This window comes from Notamacropus eugenii, chromosome 2 (assembly GCF_028372415.1).
Source record: "Notamacropus eugenii isolate mMacEug1 chromosome 2, mMacEug1.pri_v2, whole genome shotgun sequence".
Taxonomy (NCBI): Eukaryota; Metazoa; Chordata; class Mammalia; order Diprotodontia; family Macropodidae; genus Notamacropus; species Notamacropus eugenii.
Genome location: NC_092873.1, coordinates 232,662,931 through 232,687,115, shown reverse-complemented (window position 1 = coordinate 232,687,115; position 24,185 = coordinate 232,662,931). Strand labels below are relative to the sequence as shown.

The following is a 24,185-nucleotide window of genomic DNA, read 5'->3' as shown; positions in this document are numbered from 1 at the left end:
AGTCAGAAAGACCTAGGTGAAATCCAGCCTCACACTTACTATCTGTGTGATTCTACAAATATTACTTAACCCTGTTTGCCTCAGTTTCTTCCTCTGTAAAATGAGCTGGAGAAGGAAATGGAGAACCAATATCTTTGCCAAGAAAACCCCAAATGGGGTCACGAAGAGTCAGACACAACTGAAAAGCAACTGAACAACAACAAGTTTAATATAACTAATAACTGGAATGTATTAGTCCAAATATATTCCTTAATTACAACTGTCTTAATTCTCAAGCATTTAAATCAATTGATTAAAATCTTTTGATCTTGATCTCAATGAGTGAAAAACTAATTTATCCATTTTTTATTCATTGATCTATATTATCTATTACTCATTATCAAAAGAGTAAGTTTAGAACCTTAAATATACTATACCGGTTTCATCTTTAATGGACTTTCAAATAATACCTTTCAAAATAAAATAAATCTTCTTTTCATTTTACAAATATTATCCAAACTAAAGAGTACACTAAGTGAATATCAGAGTACTGAATGTTCCAGAAATTTGATTGCAAAAAGTAGGATCTGTGTATCCATAACCTCAGGATTATTTTCACACCCCTGAGTTTACCATCGTCACCATGTGATCCTCCAGATACAAGCAATGAGGCATGAAGAAATGATAGCCTAAATTTAAACAGTGGAAAGCAGGAGGAAATGAGGAGGGGGAAGTATCACAAATTAGTTGGATAAGAGGAGTATCAAAGCCATAATTTGACTGACACAAGAAATGTTTTTCTCTAAGAAAACAAAGACAAGGTGATACTTTTTAAATAGACTTACAGAATGAATCTATAAAGTGCATTTATTCATATTCCCTCCACAAAGGGCAATGTGGTTCTGCAAAATGGGTGGAAGATTCAGAGTCCCACTCTACCACTTATTACCAGTCCATGTGACTTAACCTGGATTGGACTCAGTTTTCTCATCTGTAAAAGGCAGGGGGAGGGATTGGACTAGATGACCTAGAAGATCCTTTACTGTCCAAAATCTATGATCATATAACTGAGGTTCAAATCTTGGCAATGGTATTTACTACCCATGTGATCTTGTGAATTCATTTGATCTCTTCTGGGTCTCAGTTTCTTGTTTTCTAAAATGAAGGTATTAGACTCAGTGACTTCTGAGGTCCCATTTAGCCTGAAAGCTATAATCATTTATGCATATGTACCTCTCTAAAGTTAATATGCCAAAGTAAATGCATTTCATTATCAGGTGCTATTGGTTGTTTGAAAGAAAATGATCCATGAGTAATGAGAACAGTTGCTATTTTCTAGCATCAATGTCAAATACACACTTTTCAGCACATAGTGCTTCCATTAATCTCTGTCTGAGACGTGCATAAAACTGGTAAATCTCTAGTATTTCTTTTCATTTTTATCCTTGGAAAACCCTCTGGTAAACTGCTAATATTCATTCAATTCAACAAGCACTTTTTAATTCAGCTCCTGCTATGTGTTAGGGATGCAGAGAAAAAAGCAAAAGAGTCTCTGATCTTCAGTGAGCTTACCTTCTACTAAATTCTACTTTGTTATTCAGAGAAAAACAGCAAACCAGAGCCCAAGCTTTTCAGTTCCCATAATTACGTTAGATATTTACTAGCTTCTAAAAATCAAACCTTCAGAATGCATGAAAGTGTTTGGAAATGGAAAAAAAAATTTTCAGAAATACAGTTTAACCAGGTGAACAATATATAGTGCTTTTCCCTGAGTCCAATTCTTTCATTTTATAGATGAAGAAACTGAGACCCCAATAGATTAAATGATTCTGCTAAGTTAACAAAAGCATTAGAGGTGAAACAGTTTATACAAAGTGTTCTGCAAACTTTGAAGCACCACATAAACGTGAGCTATTAACATACCCGTTCTTAAAGACTTAACTGTGAACACTGCAATGACCACACAGAAGAGAGGACTGATGAGGTGGCATGCTACCCATCTTCAGGAGATGGACTTCTGGTACAGAATTGGACACATGTCTTTGGAAACGACAAATCTGTGTTTTGCTTGAGAATGTGTATTGTTACCAGAATTAATTTTTTTTCTTTTGGCGGGAGTGGAGCGCAAGATCTGGAGATGTGAGGGTTGCTGGTGATGAGATTGTACACAAAAAAGAAAAGAAAGAAAAAGAGAATCAAATGAAGCATCTTTTTAAATTCACAAAAGAAAACAGAAGGAAGTTCAGAAAGAATTTCAGACAAGCAGGATAGCTTTTTATTTAGCATGTTAGATTTACAGACTTTTTAGAAAAGCAAGCTGTATGTGATAGATTCATGTTTTTCCATATAGTCCTTTTTTTATGTTTTACTTTGTCCTTGGGAACATTTTGCAGTGTATTAAATTCAGAATAAGAAAACTTGATCTTAAAAAATGTATAAAGCTTTCTTGTTTACTCTCTGATTGTTTAGAATCTCAGGAGCTGTCATCTACTACAACTTTATCTAAAATGTCATTAATTTAGCAAAGATGAGGATAGTAAGTGTTGGAGGGATTGTGAGAAGGCAGGCACATTAAGGTGCTGTTGCTGGAGCTATGAATTACTAAAGCTATTCTAGAAACCAAGCTGGAATTATGCAAATAAAGTAGTCAAAATGTCCATTTTCTTGGACGAAGAGATCCCAGAATTAAATATACACCCCAAAGAAGTCACTGACAGAAACAATCAGAAAATTTGTGGTAGCACTTTTGAGGCAGTATAGAACTGGTAACAAAGCAGATGCCCATCAATTTGGTAACGGCTAAACAAACAGTACATGAATGTAATGGAATAATATTGGGCTATAAGAAACAACGAATAGAGGAAAGGATGTAAAGAATACAAAGAACTGGTGAAAGTTAGGTAATCTGAGGCAAGAAAACAATATGCGTAATAATTACAGCAATGGAATGGAGAATACAGCCATAAAGCAACTGAAAATGTATGTTGCAATATGACCCAGAGCAAGCCTGGTGCCAAAGTTGACACGTAAGAAGGCACCTCCTTCTAGTCCTTTCTAGGGACATTGCACATGCTCAGATGGGGAGGTGGGGGAGATCTACTGATAAGTTTTGCTGAACTTTTTTCTCACTATTTTTAATTCTTTGTCATAAGGATAGTTCTTTGGGAGGGGGAAGGGAAATGCAAGAGTAAATTTAAGTGAGATAAGAACGAAAGAAATCAATAAAAATCTATTAAAATAAAAGGAATCAAAGAAGGAAAAAATCTGCTGCCTCAGAAGAATTTTAGATTGTTAGCTTGAAATACACAGTCATGCCCCACCCAATGTCATTAATTGCTTTGATAAGCACATATTATAGGGACAGTTTGCTCCCAAGCAGCTTAGATGAAGTAGAAACTCCTAGGGCAAGTCCTAAGCTAAGGGGAAGAAGAGGGATGTGAAGGATGGGGAAGTTGGGAGCCCTTTATGATGGGATGTGGCCATAATGTCTTAGTGAAGTTGTTGGTTGGTGCAAATTTATTTCTGCTATGCCTGTACTGAGAGGTGGTTTGGTATAATGGATAGAGAGCTCACCTAGAAATCAGAAAGACATAGGTTCTTCAAGTCCTCCCTCTGACTAAAACTGGCTGTGTGTTCCCTGGGCAAATCATTTAACCTTTCAATGTGCTTATCAAATTTCTAAAGGGCAGCTAGGTGGTGCAGTGGATAGAGCACCAGTGCAGGAGTCAGGAGGACCTGAGTTCAAATCTCACTTCAGACACTTGATACTCACTAGCTGTGTGACCTTGGGCAAGTCACTTAACCCCAACTGCCTTATCCTGGGTCATCTCCAGTCATCCTGATGAATATCTGGTCACTAGATTCAGATGGCTCCAGAGGAGAAGTGAGGCTGGTGAAGTGCACAGCCCTCCTTCACTCAAACCAAAGTCAAGTGCACGTCATGTCATTATTTCTCTAATGGCATGATCTTCTTCGGCAACAAAAGATGAACACACACACACACACACAAATTTCTAAAACTAAAAGGTACAAAGATGATGATAACTCTCATGGGTGGGGGAAACACCGTCACCTGGGAGCTCCCTCTTCCGACCCTTATTTATGCCATATACAGATAGCTCTCCCTGGATTCCTTTCCCTATTGAATACAGTACACAGGATTTGAAGTCCAAATTAGGACTTGAAACCTGCTTAGCTGTGTGATCATGGCCAAGTCTTTTCACATCTGAGCGCTTCATTTTCTTCATCTATAAAATTAGAGAATCAGATTACACATCCCAATAGTTTCTTCATGCTCTTAAACCTATGATACATGACCAGAACCTCATGCTGATTCAAGCCTATTCAGTTAGCTACAAAAATGTTTTCATAACCCTAAAATAATGGCAATGCCAGCAATACCATGACTAGATCTATATTCCAAAGAAATCAAAGGAAAAGGAAAAGGATCTATATGTACAAAGATATTTATAGCAGTTCTTTTTGTAGTAGCAAAGAAATGGAAATTGAGGAAATGTCCATCAATTGGGGAACAGCTAAATATGTGGTATATGACTGTATTGGCTTATTGTTGTTCTATAAGAAATAATGAGCAGGATGGTTTCAGAACTGATATGAACTGAAGCAAAGTGAAGTGAGCAGGACCAGGAGATTATTATACACTCTTAACAGGAGTGTTGTAATGATGATCAACTGTGGAAAGACTTAGTTATTATGATCGATACAGTGATTCAAGACAATTTCTAAGGATTCATGATGAAAAATTACCCATCTCCAGAGTAGGAGGATTAATTGCAAACTGAAGTATAATTTTCTCATTTCATTTTTCTTGCTTTTTTTTTGCAACACAACTAATATGGAAATATGTTTTACATGATTTCATACGTATCATTTATATCATATTGATCACCATGACAGTGGGAGGGGGAAAGGGCTGGAGGGAGGGAGAGAATTTGGAACTCAAATTTTTTTTAAAAAAGAGTTTTTAAATGGAAATTTTTAAAAAATAAAGTCAAAACCTGAATAAATCTGATAATCTGCACAATAGCAATCCTAAGAGGAAACATCCCTCCCTTCTACTGGCGAAAAGATAGATTCTGATTACCTGAACAGGAATGTTGCGTGTAATGCCAACAACAGGACCCTACATCAATTGTTTTTGTTTAACAGCTTCTTTCATACAGGAGAAGATTCATATTTCTAAGGAGTGATGAGAAGGAATGTGTGTGTCTAGGATGTTTTAAAATAATAAATTAATTATTAATAATTAATAAAGCATGAAAAGGCCTAAAAAATCTTTTTTTTTTTTTTAGTGCTTATAGATACACTTCATCATTATCCAGATTTGATGTACATGGTTTCATTCAAGTCACTGATGAAAATGCTAAAACCACATAGGGCTTAACATAGTTCCCTAGATAACCAATGGAGACCTCTTTACAGGCTGGCATTAGTTATCCCCTAAATCAGGGCAGTAAAGTGGTACAGTAAACAAAATACCAAGCCTGGAGTCAAGAAGACTCATCTTCCTGAGTTCAAATCCATCCACAAACACTTCCTAGCTGTGTGACCCCAGGTAATCGTTGTTTGTCTCAGTTTCCTCATCTGTAAAATGAACTGAAGAAGGAAATGACAAACCATTCCAATAATCTAATTTCTTTGCCAAGAAAAACTCAAAAGGAGTCATGGAGAGTCAGAAACCACTGGACAACAACACCCCTTAAATCTGAATATCAGTCAGTTAGTCCTGGCCTCAAAACAAATCACTTGATAATAAGTACTTCCCAAATACTGGAATAAGAAACTGATAGATTGCCATTCTCTTTTTCATCTAACCCTAGACTTAACTGGGCCTTTTTCAACATCCGCAGTTCCCTCCTCATCCTCATACCTCAAGCTGTTAAAGACTTACCCTCTTTACTTTTCACAACTGGAGCTTCCAATCAGAAAACCGGCTACTTAATGACGGTATTTTGTATATAATTTATATATTTCAGGCAACGATACTGACTTTCTCTTTACTTTTCCACCTCACAAACAGAAATAAGAGCACCTTTCATTACTTTTAACTAATTTTTATTTGCATAATTTAAAAAGAAATATTTGTGCAAATCAAAAATTTTAATAAGAAAAGATGGAAATAAATGTTTCAAGTAAAAACTAGGCATAATGAAGTATTATGAGGCAGCATGGGGGGTGGAGTGCTGAATTCAGAGTCACTCTGACACTTAGCTGTGTGACCATAGGAAAGTCACTTAATCTCTTAAGTGGTCACTCTTTTAAGACTATGAATAGCTGCTTTGGAAAGAAGGGCAAAGAAAAAGGGAGGGAGGGTGTTTACATACATACTAGGAGCTCCCTACTCTAATGAAATCAGAGGTTCCCAGATTTAAAACTGAAAGGGAACAAGATTCTGTGAATCACTCACTGCAGCACAGAACAGCAAAAAGAGGACCAGACATGGAGTGAAAAGATCTAGGATGCTCTTTCACTTATCATGTAACCACAGCCAACCTCTAACCTAGCAGTTTTCTTATCATTAAAACAAGGAGGTTGGAGCAGATGACCACTAGGATCTCTTCTTTCTTTAAGTTCAATGATAAGTGAATGGGAAGTTCATACCGATATCTAATTTACAACCCCAATGCAATTTAGGCACAAGATGCTGCTTCAACAACAGAAGGAGATGGGATGAGGGAGAAGAGAAAAATAGCATGACAAGAGTAAAGGACCTCAGAGGAAATCTGGTCCTCTAGATAGATGATAGGATGGATGGATGAGGAAGGAAGGTAAATGACTTATCTAAGATGACTTGGGCTCAAAGAAAATTCCAATTTTTTAACACAAAGCAGGGTGGAGAGAGGAGGTTTCCATGAACACAACCAAAGAAATAGTAGAAATGACACACAGAAAAGGATGTCAAAGGCCAGTGTAACTTTTGCCTCTGCTTGCTTTACTTGATGACTATAAGTGAACAATGAAAATGAACTCTAAAGCCAGTCAAACATGTTGGCCTCTTGCCACAAAGATAGACTACCAGCAATAGCAAGCTATTTTTTAATCTTAAATAACACTATGCTTCCTGCCAGTCATTGGCACTGAAACTAAATGGGCTCTGCAAAGAATCATGGGCTTAATAATTTGATGTTAAAAATCATACTATTCAACAAACTCAACTCTAAACTGTAAAACCAATCTGGTACCATGAGGTTTTTTTTTTATAAAAACACTTGAGTTTTTATTCAGAGCTAATTATCTCAACTTCTCAAGAATGTACTTCTTTTTAAATTACCTTAATAACTAATATGTTCTAGAAACAGAGGGGGATCATTGGATTGCAGAGCTGGCACTAGGGGTAGGAACTTCAGAAATCTACCTAGTTCAACCCCCTCATTTTACAGATAAGAAAACTGAGGTTGAAAGGGGTTTGACCCTCATCACACAGATAAACAGTACCAGGGTCAAGATTTGCACACAGTTTCTGATTCCAAATCCTTGTGAGTTGTTCTCAAACACCTCTCTCATGCAAGAAAACAGAGCCCTTCCCCCTAGTCAAATCTTGCCTGAAACAATCAAAGCTGTTGCTAGACTCTGTTTGACTCCTTGGCTCCCATTCCCCAACATCACTTCCTCCATCTCCCTCATGGGAAAACTTGGCTCTCTGCCTCTGCTTTCCCCCCTTCAATCTTCCTTACCTCCAACAAGGCACCTGCTCAGTTTCATGCAGTGACCTGACTCTTCATTGCCATAAACTTTGGCCTGAAACACTAAGACTTCCCATCTCTACGCAAATTGTAGGTAAATGATTTAATAAAAAAAAAAACTGTCAGAAGTTCTGTATAATCCAAATTTCAACACAGTCTCAGGAATTCTAGCTTGCAACACAGCAAAACTGAAATACAATTTAAGATTCACTTCCAAAGAATTCATCAAAATAGTCTCCCCAAACTCCATAAAGAAATAAGAATTACATGATAAAACAAAAATTAACCCATTTAAAACTCTCAGGAGTAATACAATCATACATAAATCCAACATTTAGTTAGAACCATATTTAAAAATACTGAATATCTAAAATTCAGAGTTCTGTTTCTAATATTATATAAGAATTAAATAATTTAATTTGAGAAGTACTCTACAAAAAGCAAATCTACAGTGATCCCTGGCTAACTGATCCATTATTCTTAATTTAAATAGAAACCCCAAGTCACATTTCTAATGTTTTATATGTTGTTCAGTCATTTCAGTCATGTCTGACACTTTATAAGTCCATTTGGGGTTTTCTTGGCAAAGTTACTGGGATGGTTTGCCATTTTCTTTTCCAGCTCATTTTAGGAAATTGAGGCAAATAGGGATAAATGACTTGCCCAGGGTCACCTAGTTAGTAAGTGTCTGAGTCTAGACTGGAACACAGAAAGATAAGTCTCCCTGACTACAGTAGGCCCAGAGCTCTATCCACTGTGCCACCTAGCTGCCCCTTTATTTTACAGATTTCAGGGTGGAGTGTTAGTGTTATTTTAGCACATCATAAAGCATTGAGATTTGATTCACCTTCTTTTTCATTACAAGAAAACTTCTAGTAAACAAGATTAAAATGTGCGGAAATGTACAAGCAGCTAGGCAGCCAAATGGACAGTGCTATGTGGAGATCTAAGTTCAAATTCTGTCTCTGACACTTACTAGGTGACTCTTAACAAGTCACTTAACCTTCCTCCTGCCTCAGATAGCACTCACCTGTTGTGAGGATAAAATGAGAGTAACGTGGTTTTTTCAAACTTTCACTGGCTTATACAAACAGCTAGCTATGATTATTGTTAGCCATTCAAATCACTTACTTAGGTAGTTTTATAAGATGATTCCACCAGAGCAAATCCATGTACTTGAGCCAGATCCTGTACTTGAAAGTGGTTAGAATAGGAAGCACCTGGTGCCCTACCAAAAGGTCAGAGAATTCAAGTGAAAGCATGAACCTAATCCAGCACTAAATATGTCAAAGCCTGTCATGCACTTCCAATGAAGGTTAAAAGGAAGTAAGGGAAAGAGACATATTAAGTTGCAACTTTGATTTTTTTGGAGATAAATTAAGTAGCAGGGTAATATAATTAATTTCTTATTCTTTCAAGATAACAGGATCAGAGATTTAGAGCCGGAAGGGTTTTAGAGGTCATCAAGGCCAACCTCCCAATTTAATAGATGAGGAAATCAAGTCACAGATGTAATAAGGTCTAACAGCTACTAAGTACATCAGGCATAATTTGAATCCAGATCTTCCTGCTATCTAAGTCTAAAGCCCTAGCTGCCATACTAGTGGTTCTCAAAGTGTGTGGTCCAGGAGACTTTTGAAGTCTGTGAGAACATTTAAGGGGATTTGCAAAGTCAACGCTATTTTCATAGTGATACCAAAACACTTTAATTTCTAATACAGTAAAAATTGTTAGATAAAACCCACATAAACAAAAGCTTTTGGGGGGGGTCCTCAATAATTGTTAAGGTGTAATGGAGATCTGAGATCAAAAGATTTGAGAACCACTGAACTATTAAATGTAATTTTTATCTGCTCTTTATCAAGCTTCAAGATAGTACTGATCTACTCTTTAATCTTATTCCTTTCAAGCCCCTGAACTCCAGCCAATTTCATCTACTTGCGATCTCACACTCCTAGTTCATTAAATCTTTCTTTTAATTAATCCTGTTAATTTGAAAGTTCTTCTCTTCTCAATTCCACTCATCCCATCTGAAATCACCTCTCAGGCACCAATAAGCACCATAGCCTTCAAAAAGTAGCAGCTAAACCTTCACCAAACTCCAAGGCTGCCTTTTCCCAAAGAAAGTTCTTCCTTTCACCAGCCAAGTCTTTTCACTCCAATGCCATTTACTTTCCCTTACATTCTGTACAGGCAGAATTTTGTATAAATCCACAACAATAAAGAGTACATACTAATAAACAGTTTTCAAATGATGGGGGAAGGGGATAGTTTTGCAAATCTGGAAGACTGCCTCAATGGCCCACATTTCAATATCCCAACAAAAAGAAAAGGTATGTTACAAATTGTTTTTTTAAATGTTAGATGTATGGTATTTATAATTTTGTAAACCAAATTTGTTACTTTGTAATTATTCCATGCACACACAGACACACAAACATATAAATATGGTGTGTGTGTGTATGTGTGTGTGTGTGTGTGTGTGTGTGTGTTCATCCTTCGTTGCCAAAGACCATGCCATCAGAGAAATGATGACATGACTTGCACTTGACTTTGTTTTGAGTGAGGGAGGACTGTGCAGGTCACCAGCCTCACTTCTCCTCCAGAGCCATCTGAATCCAGTGACCAGATATTCATCAAGATGACTGGAGATGACCCAGGATGAGGCAATTGGGTTAAGTGACTTGCCCAAGGTCACACAGCTAGTGAGTGTCAAGTATCTGAGGTGAGATTTGAACTCAGGTCCTCCTGACTCTTGCACTGGTGCCCTAGCTGCCCCTTGGGAAGATCTAGTAAAGATTTTGAGGATAAGGGAAGCCTTAGACATGTTTGTCAACAGCAAGTGAGGCACTAGTGCACAGGGAGAAATGATTATTATCTTAGATAGAAAAGTAGAGATGATCATGGAGGGCTATACTTGGAGAAGCAAGGAGGGGATAGGATGAAGGGCTGGTTTTAGTAGGGAAACGAGTCTTCTTTAGTACAGAGAAGGGTCTTTGCTGGAGCAGAGAGGGATGACTTTAGAGGGGTGTGGGATAAGGAGGGGGAAAAGAGGAGCTCTTGGTGAATGACCTCAAACACTAACAATGCTAAATAAATGTGCCACTTCCTTTAGAGGAAATGGAAAAGGAAACTACATTCAGACAAGGCTTACTGAATATATAGCTTACTTCATGCATTTTCATTTTCAACAGGTAGTAACCCCTCCCCTAAATATAAAGATTTATCCTGCTTATATAGGGAAAATATTTGGCTTTTTTTTTTTACAAAAGAGATCAATACGCTTTGCCCGCTGTACTATTTTAACCCAGGTCACCTCTAAAACCATTTGGATTCTACTTGGCCTCTTCTTTTTAATAAAATAGCACCCTTCAAATATCTTCAAACTGATTACAGCTGGTGTACGGTCCAAAATTTTTTTTCTAAGAAAGACCTACTTTTCATTTCCTTGAAAGGAAAGGAGAATTTGGTCACTCTCAACAGCCTCAGGCAAGAAGGAAGAGGCACAGTGGCAGCAGCAATCCGGTGTCTCTGCTGAGAATCACAGCAAAGGGCAGAGTCAAGGGCATGGGGGCAGGAACCAGTTTGGAAATTTGAATTTATTAGCTGGAAACTCTTAATTTTATGGATGAGGATGCTGAGGACACACTAAAATTAGTTATCAAGTAAGGTTCAGAGATTAATCTGTAAATCCTGACAGATCATTCAAGTGTTGCCATTCCCACACTTAAAAGTTGTATTTTAATATATTACTTTTCTCTCTGCGTTTCTTAATCAAATCAACCATAATAACCACATTGATCCCTTCAAACTAGAAGCAACAAAGAAGAGGGAGACAATTAGAACCAGAGGAAGAAATAAGAAGAGTGGAGACCAAAAGAAATCTCAACAGAAAATTTTGACAGGTCACAGCTTAGAGAATGGTACCCTAGTATATGGTTTCTTAATTGTGAACAGTACCTTAATTCTCTATTGAGAGACTATGAGAAAGAAAAGGCAGAGGGCAAGGGCAAGAGAAATAAAAAGGAGCTCCAGTGACTTTGCTGGGAAAGGTACAATCGTGTTTAGTGTGGCCTTGTGTAACCTCTATACTTATATTCCTTGGATCCATGTAGCCAGTCAAGTCAAATCAGCAAGAATTTACAGTATTGAGCACCTATTATGTGCCAAGCAGTGAGCTAATCTCTAGGGATGAAAAGAGAGATAAAATGAGTTCTCAAGAAGTTCAGGATAATGAGAGAGATAACAAGCATGCAACTATGTACAAACAAGACATATACAGGATAAATTGGAGATATTCTCAAGAAAGAAGCAAAAGAAAAAACCTAACAAAAATTCTAATGAAAGTCCTATAATCCTAACAAGCCTGGAATTTTTCATACTCCATAAATTAAATAACAAGTAAGAACTTGCTCTTAATGCTAAAGTTACTACTTCCAGACCATGAGTCTATGTGACTGATTTTGAAGATATATATACACTACTTAGTTTCTATTTTGTTTTAACTTTTACAAAGTTACTTACATGGACTGAAGTATATGCAAGTTTGAATGAATGCAAAAAAAATAAAATATTTGTCTATTTTTCCATAAATTAACTATACTACAGATCACCCAGACACAAAAGGTTTGAGTCAAAGAAAAGTATCTAAGAGCACCTGTACATGAAAGGATGGTTTCTTACAAGTTGTCAGTGAACTTAACAAGTTTTTAATGATAAAAAAAGAAGCTGGATTATTCATTACAAACACAACATATTCCAAAATTCAATATTCTCCCTCTTCAGTACTAAATTATGACTGAAAAGGAAAATTATGTTTTTTGCCACCAAATAGCAATTTTAATGTAGTGAGTGGGAAAGTCTATTACCAAAATACCACAGTATTCTTCTGGCCCAAGAAAAGTTTTTCCACCAAGAAAGCAAGCGAATAATCAAATCCACCGTGGAAAGACAGGAAGACTTTTTTAGACTTATCGTATAGCACTTTAGGTACCCTTTCTGAAAGAAAACTGTGCAACAGCCTTTGATCTACAACCATTTGAGGTGTTTGTCCTATAACAGAAACTGTATCATGAAGAAGAGAAAAGAATGAGCCTTTCACCCGTCCCTGAAGTGGCTTTACAAGATAATGAAATGCAAAAGTGGCTTCCTGAGTTTACAAAAATGGCCACATGATTGGGAGATGTTCACCGGCATTATGTGTGTAGAATACTATACTGGCCAACAGGCATACACTTACCTGGTGAACGATCACAAGCCTGAGGAGCAGAATCATTCAGCAAAGCAAAATTATACTTTTTCCATCGAAATGCAATAGCTGCCTGTACACTCATCACCTAAGTCTAAGGAGAGAAGGTAAAAGATGCAGAGGAAGCAGATAACAAAAGCAGCATTCGAACTGCATCCTGGGATGTCCTGTTTTTTGCTAAGGGTTTGGGTTGTGTTTTTTTTTTTCTGTGACATTTATTTTTCCCATGAGAGGATCTGACTAGACTTAACCCACCCTTCGCACACACCAGACAGGAAGTTACACATCACAGTTCAAGTAATCTCCTCCTGCAAGTTCTGTGGCTCTCCATTTTTATACCGAATTACATGTATTTAAAATGCAACTAACAGACTGGTAATAAAGAATCACAACTCACAACTACGTTTCCTTTTCTTTTTTTGTGACTATCGAGCATTTTTTTGGTCGCTGACATGACACATTTTTAAAGCACTTTACAAACATTAAAGTGCTTTATAAATGCTAGCTATTAAGTTGCATTCTTTATTATTTTAGTTGTATTCTACTTTTATTATTTATTTTATTCTATTTGACCGCTTCTATTTATATTTTATTGTTTATTATCATAAATGGGTAACTCTTTGCCCAGCTTCTCATAGGCAGTGGGTTATCCTGGGAGCATGAAAATCTTTTATAAATTAACTAGGTTTCAAAAATTAATTGGATTTTTTATTTTACAAGCACAGAGATTAAGAAAAAAATCAAATGGCTTTTATAATAGGCCTTAAGATTTGATATTAAGCAGAAAGTATGTATTGTGAGTAGCTAGTTTACTGTTTGTGTTTACTGTCTATACTTTTTTCTTTTATCATACAAGTGAACTTGGATAATTAAAGAGGAATACAACATTTCCCTCCATAATCTCAGTTGCTTAAATATATTTCATGCTTTCCACACTGCTCCTTGTACCTATTCTCTCTGGCCCAAATGCTCCCTCCTTCCCCTATTTGCTGGATAGACTCTTCTTTATCCTTCTGTTGTCATTTTTCCTTCGTTCTCAAGGTGGATCATGACATCAGGATGCCATGGCTTGCAAGTGAATTGGATTTAAGTGAGCGAGGCCTGTGCAAAGTCACCAGACTCACTTTCTCCTTTGGGGCCATCTGGATCCAGTGGCAAGATGTAGATTAGTTTCAACTGGAAATGGCCCCACAGGATTAGGAAGATATTTGTAAGCAAAGGAACCAATGGAAAATGTGGAAATCAAAATACAATGGAAGGAAAAGGATGAAATACTTCCCTATTCTGGGACAACATAAATACCTAAAATTTTATAATAAATTTTGCCTTTGTCTATAAAAATGAAAGTGTAAAGCAAAGGAATGCCCAGCTACCTGCCACTGCCCAGAAGAAGGCAGAGGAGAGAACTAATCCGTCTCCACATCTATCTGTCTTTTATCCTTTCCTATCTGTCTCCTAGGCTGGTGGTACCAGGCTATCAATCTCCCAACACCCCTAACAGCTTTGGGGAAGGTGCCATCAGGAAAGTGGGTGTGCAGCAATTACCTAACCCTTTGTCCGGTTCTAAAAATGCTTTATAAAAGTGTTAAAAGAAATGATAAATGTAAATACTACTTTCCAATCATTTGAAATCAATTCTCCCTTCCTACCTGCCCCTCTATCTGACAAATATAAGCAGACTTAATTAGAGTACTCTTTTGTAAGCAGCAAGAATTGCTAAAGAAAGAAATATTAAGCCGCCTAGAGTCCAATCAACTTTACCACTGATTGCGAGGTAATTCTGAGTGAGTCACCGTTCTTTGTAAAACGGGAGTAAGAATCTAAAAGATTTATTATGAAAGTTCTCAAGGACATATCTAGATCAGGAACCAGATGCTCACTTAATTATTCCTCCCTCAATTTTAGAATTTAAAAACCCAGAAGGCCTGTAACTATGCACCTAAGTATTAAATAAATAGGTCTAAAGGCACCAAAATTGTCTTCTTCCCTAGAAATTATAGGATTTCACACAAAGTCTCTACATTTTATTCTGTCTGATAACCATGAAAATTACAAGATGATTTTAAAATGCCTCTTCTTTATCATTTCCCATTTTACTATTTCAAAATGAAATCTGAATCCCAAAACTCAATAAATAACCAAAAAAAAATCTATAGAAAGCATAACATGGAAGCAAATATATAAATACTATTAGCTCAACAGAATAATCTCTCCTTTGAATCCAAGATTTAATTCAACTCAATTCAACAAATGTTCATCAAGCTCCTCCTACCTTCAAAATTCCATGGGATTAAAGATGCCCTCAAAGCATTTATAATCTAGTAGGAAAGACAAGGCAAATATACAAATAACTAGAATACAAGATGTTAAGTGTAAAATATTTCATTATGCACAAAATGCTATGAGGGCACACGGAAAGAGAGATTCTTTTAGGATAAAGGGTCTCCAAGAAAACTTCTTTTATTCTTTCAACTCATTTCCTTTCACCATATGCTTTTAGGCTCTACCATGTACAATATTTAATTCAATAAATCAAGTACCTATTTTTATGAAATAACTGTAATCCAATGCCACCACATTTTCCTGACATAACAGAATAGAATATGGAAGTGACCACTGAGTTTACAGATGTTGACTAGAACTTTCCACCGTAAGAAGCTTTGAAAATATCATTTCTCTTAATATAAATGCCATCTTCTACCAACAGCAAATGTTATCTATATAGCCCAGTAAGACTTCTCTTAATTTATATTATGTAGTGAAGGGAGGTAAACAATTTTAAAAGTGTAATTTAATGTGAATGAAAGTCACAGCTAACATTAAGGGTCAAACAAGAAATGATCTTTAGAGAAACAAACAAGTCCAAACACTTCACTAACAATCAGAATCAATGTTTGTGTAGAAAGCAGATGTCAAAAGATGCCAGATTCCCAAAAGGTAATTTAATATCACCATAATTTTTTTAAACTCCTCCTTCTTGTCATATACTCATTCTCCATCCATAGATCACTTCATTCATTAGAGAATAAGATGGCCTCATTCCTACTATTCCTGAATTCAATAGACCATTTATTTTATAAGTATCTGTCTGGGACATGCATTTTTTTATTCAATCTGGTGTTGACAGCAGTAATCAAATTTTGTACATACCACTGGCTCTATTATAGCTCAATAGCTATTGGCTGCCTGCCTAGTTCTCTTATCAGGAAAAAAAAAAACAGTGGGGAGGAGGGAGGGACTTATAAAACAAACTATCTGAAATTATAGGAGGTGATGTAGAAAAGAAAGAATGAGGCATCACTGCCTGAAACAAATCTTCCTGCTAGTGTGTGCCATGCAGAGCAGCTTTTGCATAAAGCTAAGACCAACAGAGTAGACCTTGGCCTTAAAGTACACATTTTCTTCCATCTTTCCATCACCTACACATACATACAGCTTGCAATTCATATCTTTGCCTGTCAATTCAAATTAGTAAACAAAAAACTTGATCCTGTGTAGAGGAAGACCAAATGTGACCAGAACCCACTGCTTTTTCTCTCTGCCCCCTCCACACATACACATCAAGGGCACCAAACACAAAAGAATACGGGTTTCATTGCTCTTCTTGAAAAGTTTTAAACACCAGCTTTGGATTCAGCAATAAATCCACTTCTGTGAATAAATAAGTTGAAGATGAGAAGTTTATATATGTCTTTAGAAAAGTCAAGTCAACCTTATAGCCATAAATACACAGTCAGAAAATAATCCAAAATCAAATAATTGGAATATATTTTTGCACATGAAAAATAAATTGGTGGGGAACCTCACCTTTATATATCTATGCCTTTAGGGGCAGCTAGGTAGTATAGTGGATAAAGCACTAGCCCTGGAGGACCTGAGTTCAAATCCAACCTCAAAACACTTGACACTTACCAGCTGTGTGATGTTTGGCAAGTCACTTAATCCCAATTGCCTTCCCATCCACCTCACTGCCCATCAATAAAGAAAGAAATCTAGGAGTTCAGTTTGGAAAAAAAGTTCCCACTATGGATTTTTTTTTTAAGAATTCAAAAGTACTTTTATAAACCTAAGCTCTTCCTAGCAGGTAGCCTTTCATCAACAGCAGCATTGAAGTTTCAGTGTACTAAGTGAACAATTGTGAGTCTTTTTTCATTTTACGAAAGAAGGATCCTTTTCAATAAATCACTTCATTTTCATAGATTAGTGAACTTTCCCTACTACTTAACAAAAATATAGTTATCTTTGATATTAAAGGGGGGAAGAAAGGAATTTCATATCAACCCAAAACTTCAGTCCCTCTAGTCATCCAAGGTACAGGTATCCCTCACTTAAAAGAAATTCAACTTTACAGAAAAATGAATTTCAGGGATTCCTGCAAGCTCCAGGGTACCATTTTTCTTCCAATGCTTTGCAGGCAATGGAAGAGAGGATGAAGGAAGTGACCCACTTAACTGCAAAGTGGCTAATGTCCAATAATGATCAGTATTTTGTCCATCTAATAGCCCAACATATCAAGCATGAAGTAATGAGGGTGCCAGGGGCAGCTAAGTGAAAAGTGGATAGGATTCTAGACCTGAAGTCAGGAAGAGTCATCTTCCTGAATTCAAATCTGGCCTCAGACACATTCTTGAGGTATGACCCTGGGTAAGTCACTTAACCCTGTTTATCTCAGTTTCCTCATCTGTAAAAATGAGCTGGAAATGACAAACTACTCCAGTATCTTTGCCAAGAAAATCCTAAATGGGGTTACAAAGAGTCAGGACATGACTGAAACAACTGAACCACAACAACAACAAAGGCACCAGCCACCAGTGGTTTACTCTTGAGTAAGCAAAGCATTAAGCTGGGAACAGAAGAGTCAACACACGAACAACATTTCTGTGTTCTTGGATGGGCGTTCTCTCTCAGCTCACATCGGCTAGCTGTCCAACAACTTCATATCCCAAAAGATAATGAAAGGATTTTTTAATTTCTAAGCAAGAACTGAACAATCTCAATTCCTTTATGGGCCATTATCTCCTTCTATAGAATACTCTGATACATTGCATAGGTGTTACGGTGCAAAGATGCTGGAAAGAAGTCAGAAATTTCAAGTGATGAGCAACACGCAAATATAAAACTGAAATGATCAATGAGGGGTAATTTCAAGTGTTATGGCAATCTGAAATTTAGGAGATGGGAAAATTGCTAAATTGTTACAGGGATTATTCTTCTTTGAGAAAAAAAGATCTGATTCAAAAACACTGCTACATATACTCAAATATTATGTTATTTTACATACATTATACCAGGATGGTGAGACAACTGGAAAGTGTGCCATGTGAGGATCGATTAAAGAAATTAGAAATGTTTACCTTAGAACAGAGAAAACCTGGGGGTAATGGTGGAAAATCATAGCTACCTTAAAGTCATTAAAGATCATTTTACAGAAGAAAGATTAGTCTTGTTCTGCATGGCCCCAGAGGGTATAAAGGCAAGTTTGGGCTCAATATAATGAAAGATTCTCAAACAAAGTCATAAAAAAGGAACGTGCTCTCTCAGTTCCCAATCACTAGAGGTCCTCAAACAGAGGCTAGATGACCATTTGTGAGACATTTTATTCAGGGTATTTTCAATCAAATGTGGTTTTAGCTAGATGACACCTAAGGTCCCTTCCAGCTATGAAAATTCTGTGATACAAAGCAGATGTTCATTTCTCCTCAGGATTCCAGTTTTGTCAGGTTCTTGCATTTCAGCATCATATTATGATACAAAATTTTTAGTATAATTAGTAAATATTATCAGTAATTATTAGTATTATTATAATATAATATGTTATATTATATAATATATATTATTAGCAAATATTAGTAACATGAGTAAACACAAAACTTGATCCCATGCAGAGAAGACCAAAGCAATGTGGGGAGAACCCACTGCTTTCTCTCCCTGCCTCCTCCACACATATACATCAAGGGCACTAAACACAATAGAATATGGAATTTATTGCACTTCTTGAAAAGCTCTAATCAGAAATATATCATTTTCTTTTTAAGTTAGGTGATTTTCATAGATTTATTGAAATGAGAGCTTAATATAATGGGAGAACAAAATTCCTCCCCCCCTCTCAAACAATAGCTCTCTTATTTTGTAACAGAATTAATAGGAAAAATGAGATTCATTTGGAAATTGTCATGGCAGTAAATTTTATGGGAACATATCCTTCACAGCAAACAAATAACACTCCTATCAGGATTGTTTTATTCCACCAAAGTCTTCTAGAGCTAATTATTATCTTTGTTTTGGGATCATATCAAACTGTTACCAACAAACCATCCTGTACCACTTTACAAGCTTTTAACATGAAACATATAAATTGATCCATTACTATATTATGGTTAAAGTAACTAAAATAAAGTCCTTAAAATAAAAACAAAACCTTCAGTTATTTAACTGACTAAACTATTTCTCATGAGATTATTTTTCCCTTGCATAAAATACAAATAAAACCTGAGGTTAAGTTTACTGTTCTCACTGTAGTACAGAGAGGAAAATAATTGACATTATTGTTCCTATGTTTATTAAATGCCTTTTGGGGGAAATGAACAAAGGGTTGGGACAACATACTGGGCTGAACACTACAAACCTTTTACCTATAGGCTTATTTTGCCTTTTAAAAAAGTTTTATTGGTGTATTTTGGCTTTGTATCATAAACATCTACAGTTAAGATCTCCTCCCAACCTGTGAAAGGTCTCTCATAACAAAGAAAAACAGTTAAGAAAAGCTAATAATAAAATGACCTCACCTAAAAGGACATGCAACATTCTACCACCGTAGCAAACATCCCTCAACTCTCTATTTAAAAAAAATTATTTTAACCCATTTACTCTCCCGCACACACTCTCACCATGGGCAGGGGGAGAGGGGGGATGGAGAGGAGGCAAAAAAAGAAACTCATTCTAACAAATATTCACAGTGATGTATTTTGCTAAATGACCCTAAATCCATCACCTTCCTGTCATGGAGAACATGTTTATTTGATCATCAGTCCTCGGAAATCATGAATGGTGATTGTGTTAATCATCTTTCTTACAGATTTCTTACATAGGAGTTTACAATTTAACACAAATAGTATAGACTCAAAAATAATAAGGGAAAAGACAAATGAGCCAATTCATAATTTAAATGAACAAGTATTTAAGCATGTGTGGAAAGTCAAGGGTATCTACTGCGCATGATGAATTAATAGAGAAGGCAACTTGGGAGTTGCACACCAGAGTAAATTACAACCTTTCTTCCAGGTAAATAGAGAAAGTTTCATGAGGAATAACATTAAGAGAAAACAATTACACCACAAAAATCTAAACACATAGGTGATCGCAGAGCCTCTCCTACAGAGAAAGGAGAACTGGCAGTCATCAGCTGGTACTGTTTCCCTCAGAAAGATATTCTCACCCTGAGGCCAGAAGTGCCAAATTTTCAAGAGAAAAGGGCCTCTGGGATCATCTTGTTCAAGCTTTATCTGAAGAGACTCTCAACTATGCCACATCCAACAAACAGTTAACTAAATTTTTACTAAAGACTTGTAGTCAACAGAATATTTGTTTTTGCAGAAAAATTTGGAGACAGTGGTAACTTTTCCCCTATCATATACAGAATTGGTAGGAGCAAGGGGTAGTATTCATTCCACCCAAATGAAAATGAAGGTAATGTCTTAGTTAACACAGCCATGTATCCTTCTCTTCTGGTATAAAGACTTATACAAGCTGCCAATTCCTAGTTTAATTATAGGACTTCATGGACCAAGATAAATTTTTTAGTTCTTTTTCTGTTCTTTTTTAGTTCTGATATCTAGTTTCCCAGAAACAGTAATAGAAAAATGATACTCCAACATCCTCACTCCATTCTCACCCCCCCAAAAAAAAAAATTTCAGGAGTATGCATCATGGCATTCCCCAGGCAGAAAAAGTCAAGAGTATCCAAGGAGTCTATTACCAATCCAGAAATGGCAGCAACGTCTCCAAGTCTATGGTGACTAATGACATTCCTCCACCAAAAGAAGCAGCTGTATATGGGTGCCAGTCATTGGCAAGGAAGCTAGGATCTGATCTCAGTGGAATTCACAAGGGAAAGTCTGCAACAGCAGCTGAGATGCTACTTAAGCCAGATCCCCCTGTCACTACCAATTCACCAGTGCAACTCTTTATGGGGGAGAAATGGAAGAGGTTTAGTCAGTCAATAAGCACGTATTTATGCACTTGCTATGTGCCAGTGCAAGGGGCTCAATAGTATGTATTTGTGGAAACTCAGTCTCTTCTCTACCCCACCCCTACCGCCGCAAAATTTAATTTAAAACTACATAGACGCATATTCAATGCTACAGGTATGAAGAAAAGGGGCAACAAAGAATTCTAATTTGGATGAGCTTAAACTTCAAAGATTTGCCATCATACCCAAGGGAGGCAAATACAGTCTACCTGGTGGGTTTGGTTAAGCACACCAACCCGAGGACCACTCATGCCACCCACATGATCACCAGATGGCTCTCTGCCCACAGAACTAGATGATTTAATTAAATGATTCCAAGTTCAGCTCTCCAATGCACACTTCCTGGGCTCCAGATACCATCTCTTCTATGAAAGCTTCTGACTCCCTGTCCCCATATCTCACATGCTGCTGATACTATCTTCCATTTCTCAAGTATTTCTACACCACTGTATTTAATCCCTCACTACCTTCAATCCCTATCAATCAATCATTTAACAAGTGTCTATATTTGCAAAGCATTATGTTAGGCTCTTTGGATACAAAGACAAAGATGAAGCAACTTAAGTAACATTCTACCAAAAGAAACAGCATGTACATATATGAATACATACAAAGTAAGGATTAGAAAAGCACACAACCTGTGTACAGAGCAAATCCCCACACATATATACACACTCCCAGGTAAAATGTTCATTCAGTTCCTTAAAGGCAGACTCTATTTTTGCTTTTTTATTCCCCAAACCTAGCATAATTGAAATGACATAGGTGTTAATACTACATAGCTAAGGAGAAAAGTTCTGTATAAAATAGGTGTGTGTTTGTGTCACTTTTACATAAACCATAACTGACATTATTCAAATTCCCATGTAAATATGAAGACTGGAGAGGGTCTTTCAAGAGACCACATGGCCTGAAGGAGGTGGGTTAACAATACATTTTTTGAAATATATGCTAGGAGGACACAGAAATATGAGAGGAAACGTAAGGCTTCTGCTCTGGAAACTTGGGTTCAGAGGTCATTAAGAAGATCCAGAAGTGCAAGAAAAAGAAAAAGGCAAAAAAACCAAGTCTGAGTCATCATGAGGCAGGGTAACTGGGAGTAAAGTAAAGAAGTGGTTTCCCAGTCTTAGATTTGCTGCTCATTCCCTCACTAATTGTTATAACCACGGGCAGGTCTGGGTCTTAGCTTCCTCACCCCCAAAATGAAGAAATTAGAATAGATATTCCCTAAATTATCTTCCAGCCCTAAAATTCGGAGTCTATCCAAAGTATTGGGTTTACTTCTTGATGATAAGTGAGTTTGCCTGAAGGACACACATGTCAAGCTTACAGAATGGACTTATGCTTCAAGTTATATGAATAGACTAGAAGTCTAGACCCCCTTCAAAACCTAAAATTCTATGGGATATCCTCAGAGTTCTATTGGTCCTTTGAGGTCACATAAACACAGTGATGTCTTGCAACCAACAATCAGCTATCAAATTACTGAATTTTCAGTGTATTTAAATCTTGGAAATTGGCAAACACTACAAATTAGGGATTGATTTATTGTTTTGCTAATTATTCAGACTTACAAAAGGGATAGAGAAAATGTTAATGATGAAGATTAAACTAATAAGTGAAAAGCATGTGTATATATGTGTTAAATATATGTGTGTGTATATATATGTTATATATAGTATATATATCTCTAGCAATCTGGTTGCTAAACATTTATTAACACACCCATGAATATATACCATTGCAGGCAATGTAGTGACAGCTGAAGAGCATTAAGTCACCTTCGAAAATACATAACTGATCTCCACCCTACAAGATCTACAAGAATAGTGATATTTTTAAAATATATATATATATATGTATATATATATATTAATACTGCCTGATACTGGAAGAATCCTTTATATTACTTAAGGTTCTTTCACATTTATTATCTCATTTGATCCTTAGAATATCCCCATAGGTGAGTAGAAGAGTTATTACAAATTTTATTTGACAGGGCAGCAATCAGAAGCAAGAAGAGGTGTGACTTATTTCTGATCACCTCCTCCTTCAACCCAACCTGGTATCCCTTCCATTGCACCCCACTCACTGTTTTGTGCATTATTCATTAACATACTTTGGAAATTCTCAATACATCAATAGAGTCATGGGCCATAAATTCATAAAAAGGAGTAAGATGAATGACAAACACACTACTAAAGCCTAAAATACAAATGGCTTACACAGCCTCTCCTTCCACTAAGAAGGATGACTTCCAAGAAACATTCATCATCTGATGCTTCTCTGAGTAGAATTTCCTCTCCCTGGGTTCAGAATGACTGAACTTCAAGAAGTGAAAGAGTTAAGAGAGTTGACCTATAGGAGGCTGTACTATCCAAACTATAGCTGAACAAGACTTCCTCCCCAGCCTCCCCTTACAGCACAGTCAACAAGTGATTATCCAACCTTTGCTTGAAGACCTCTAGAGCTGGAAGGTGGTTTGGCGATCAAGTCTGACCTCTCCAGTTTTTACAGATGAGAAACTGAGGCTCAGAAAGTTAAGGCTTGAATGACTTGCTCAAAGTCATTCAGGTACTGAAAATAATAGAGCTAGGATTCCAATTCAGGTCCCACGAATCCAAGGTCAATGCTCATGTCATTGTACCACACTGCCTTCCTATTGCTACTTTGATTGGATCAAGAAATTAAGGTACAAAATCAGTTTTGCAGAATCCTAAGTCGGAAACAGCATCCCAAATTCTAATGTTAAATTACTTGGACTAAAAGATAGCTCCAAGAAATTAAGAACATTTTTCTAAAAGTAAACTGTATTATGTAACATTTCCTCCCTCCCCCTTCCCCCTCTCTTTCTCTCACAGGAGCACCCAATGTCCAAATGCAAAAGAGGAAATGCATGTTCCTCAACAGCAATGTTTCAGATATCAGGTAGCAACAGCTGTTGAATCCCACCCATCCCTCTTCCCCCCACCCCCCTCCATTCTGGCAGAGACATAGAATCAAACTG

General features: G+C 36.7%; 1 protein-coding gene and 1 long non-coding RNA gene across 16 annotated transcripts in view; one reads left to right on the top strand and one right to left on the bottom strand.

The window, feature by feature from the left end:
• The window catches only part of LOC140526901 (utrophin-like), a 558,532-nt gene that overhangs the window by 459,332 nt on the left and 75,015 nt on the right, over nucleotides 1-24,185 (bottom strand). For 5 of the 13 annotated variants that reach the window (XM_072643529.1, XM_072643528.1, XM_072643539.1 and 2 more), the window contains exon 1: nucleotides 12,922-22,933. The exons of 5 other annotated variants lie outside the window; for them this stretch is intronic. In XM_072643529.1, the coding sequence (XP_072499630.1) occupies nucleotides 12,922-13,015 (94 nt within the window). In that variant the 5' untranslated portion in view covers nucleotides 13,016-22,933. Of the gene's footprint in view, nucleotides 1-12,921; nucleotides 22,943-24,185 lie in introns of those variants that run through there. 3 more of the 13 variants (XR_011974583.1, XM_072643536.1, XM_072643535.1) reach the window with 3 other exon arrangements.
• The window catches only part of LOC140526907 (uncharacterized), a 96,268-nt gene that overhangs the window by 65,073 nt on the left and 7,010 nt on the right, over nucleotides 1-24,185 (top strand). The gene's annotated exons all lie outside the window — the stretch shown is intronic.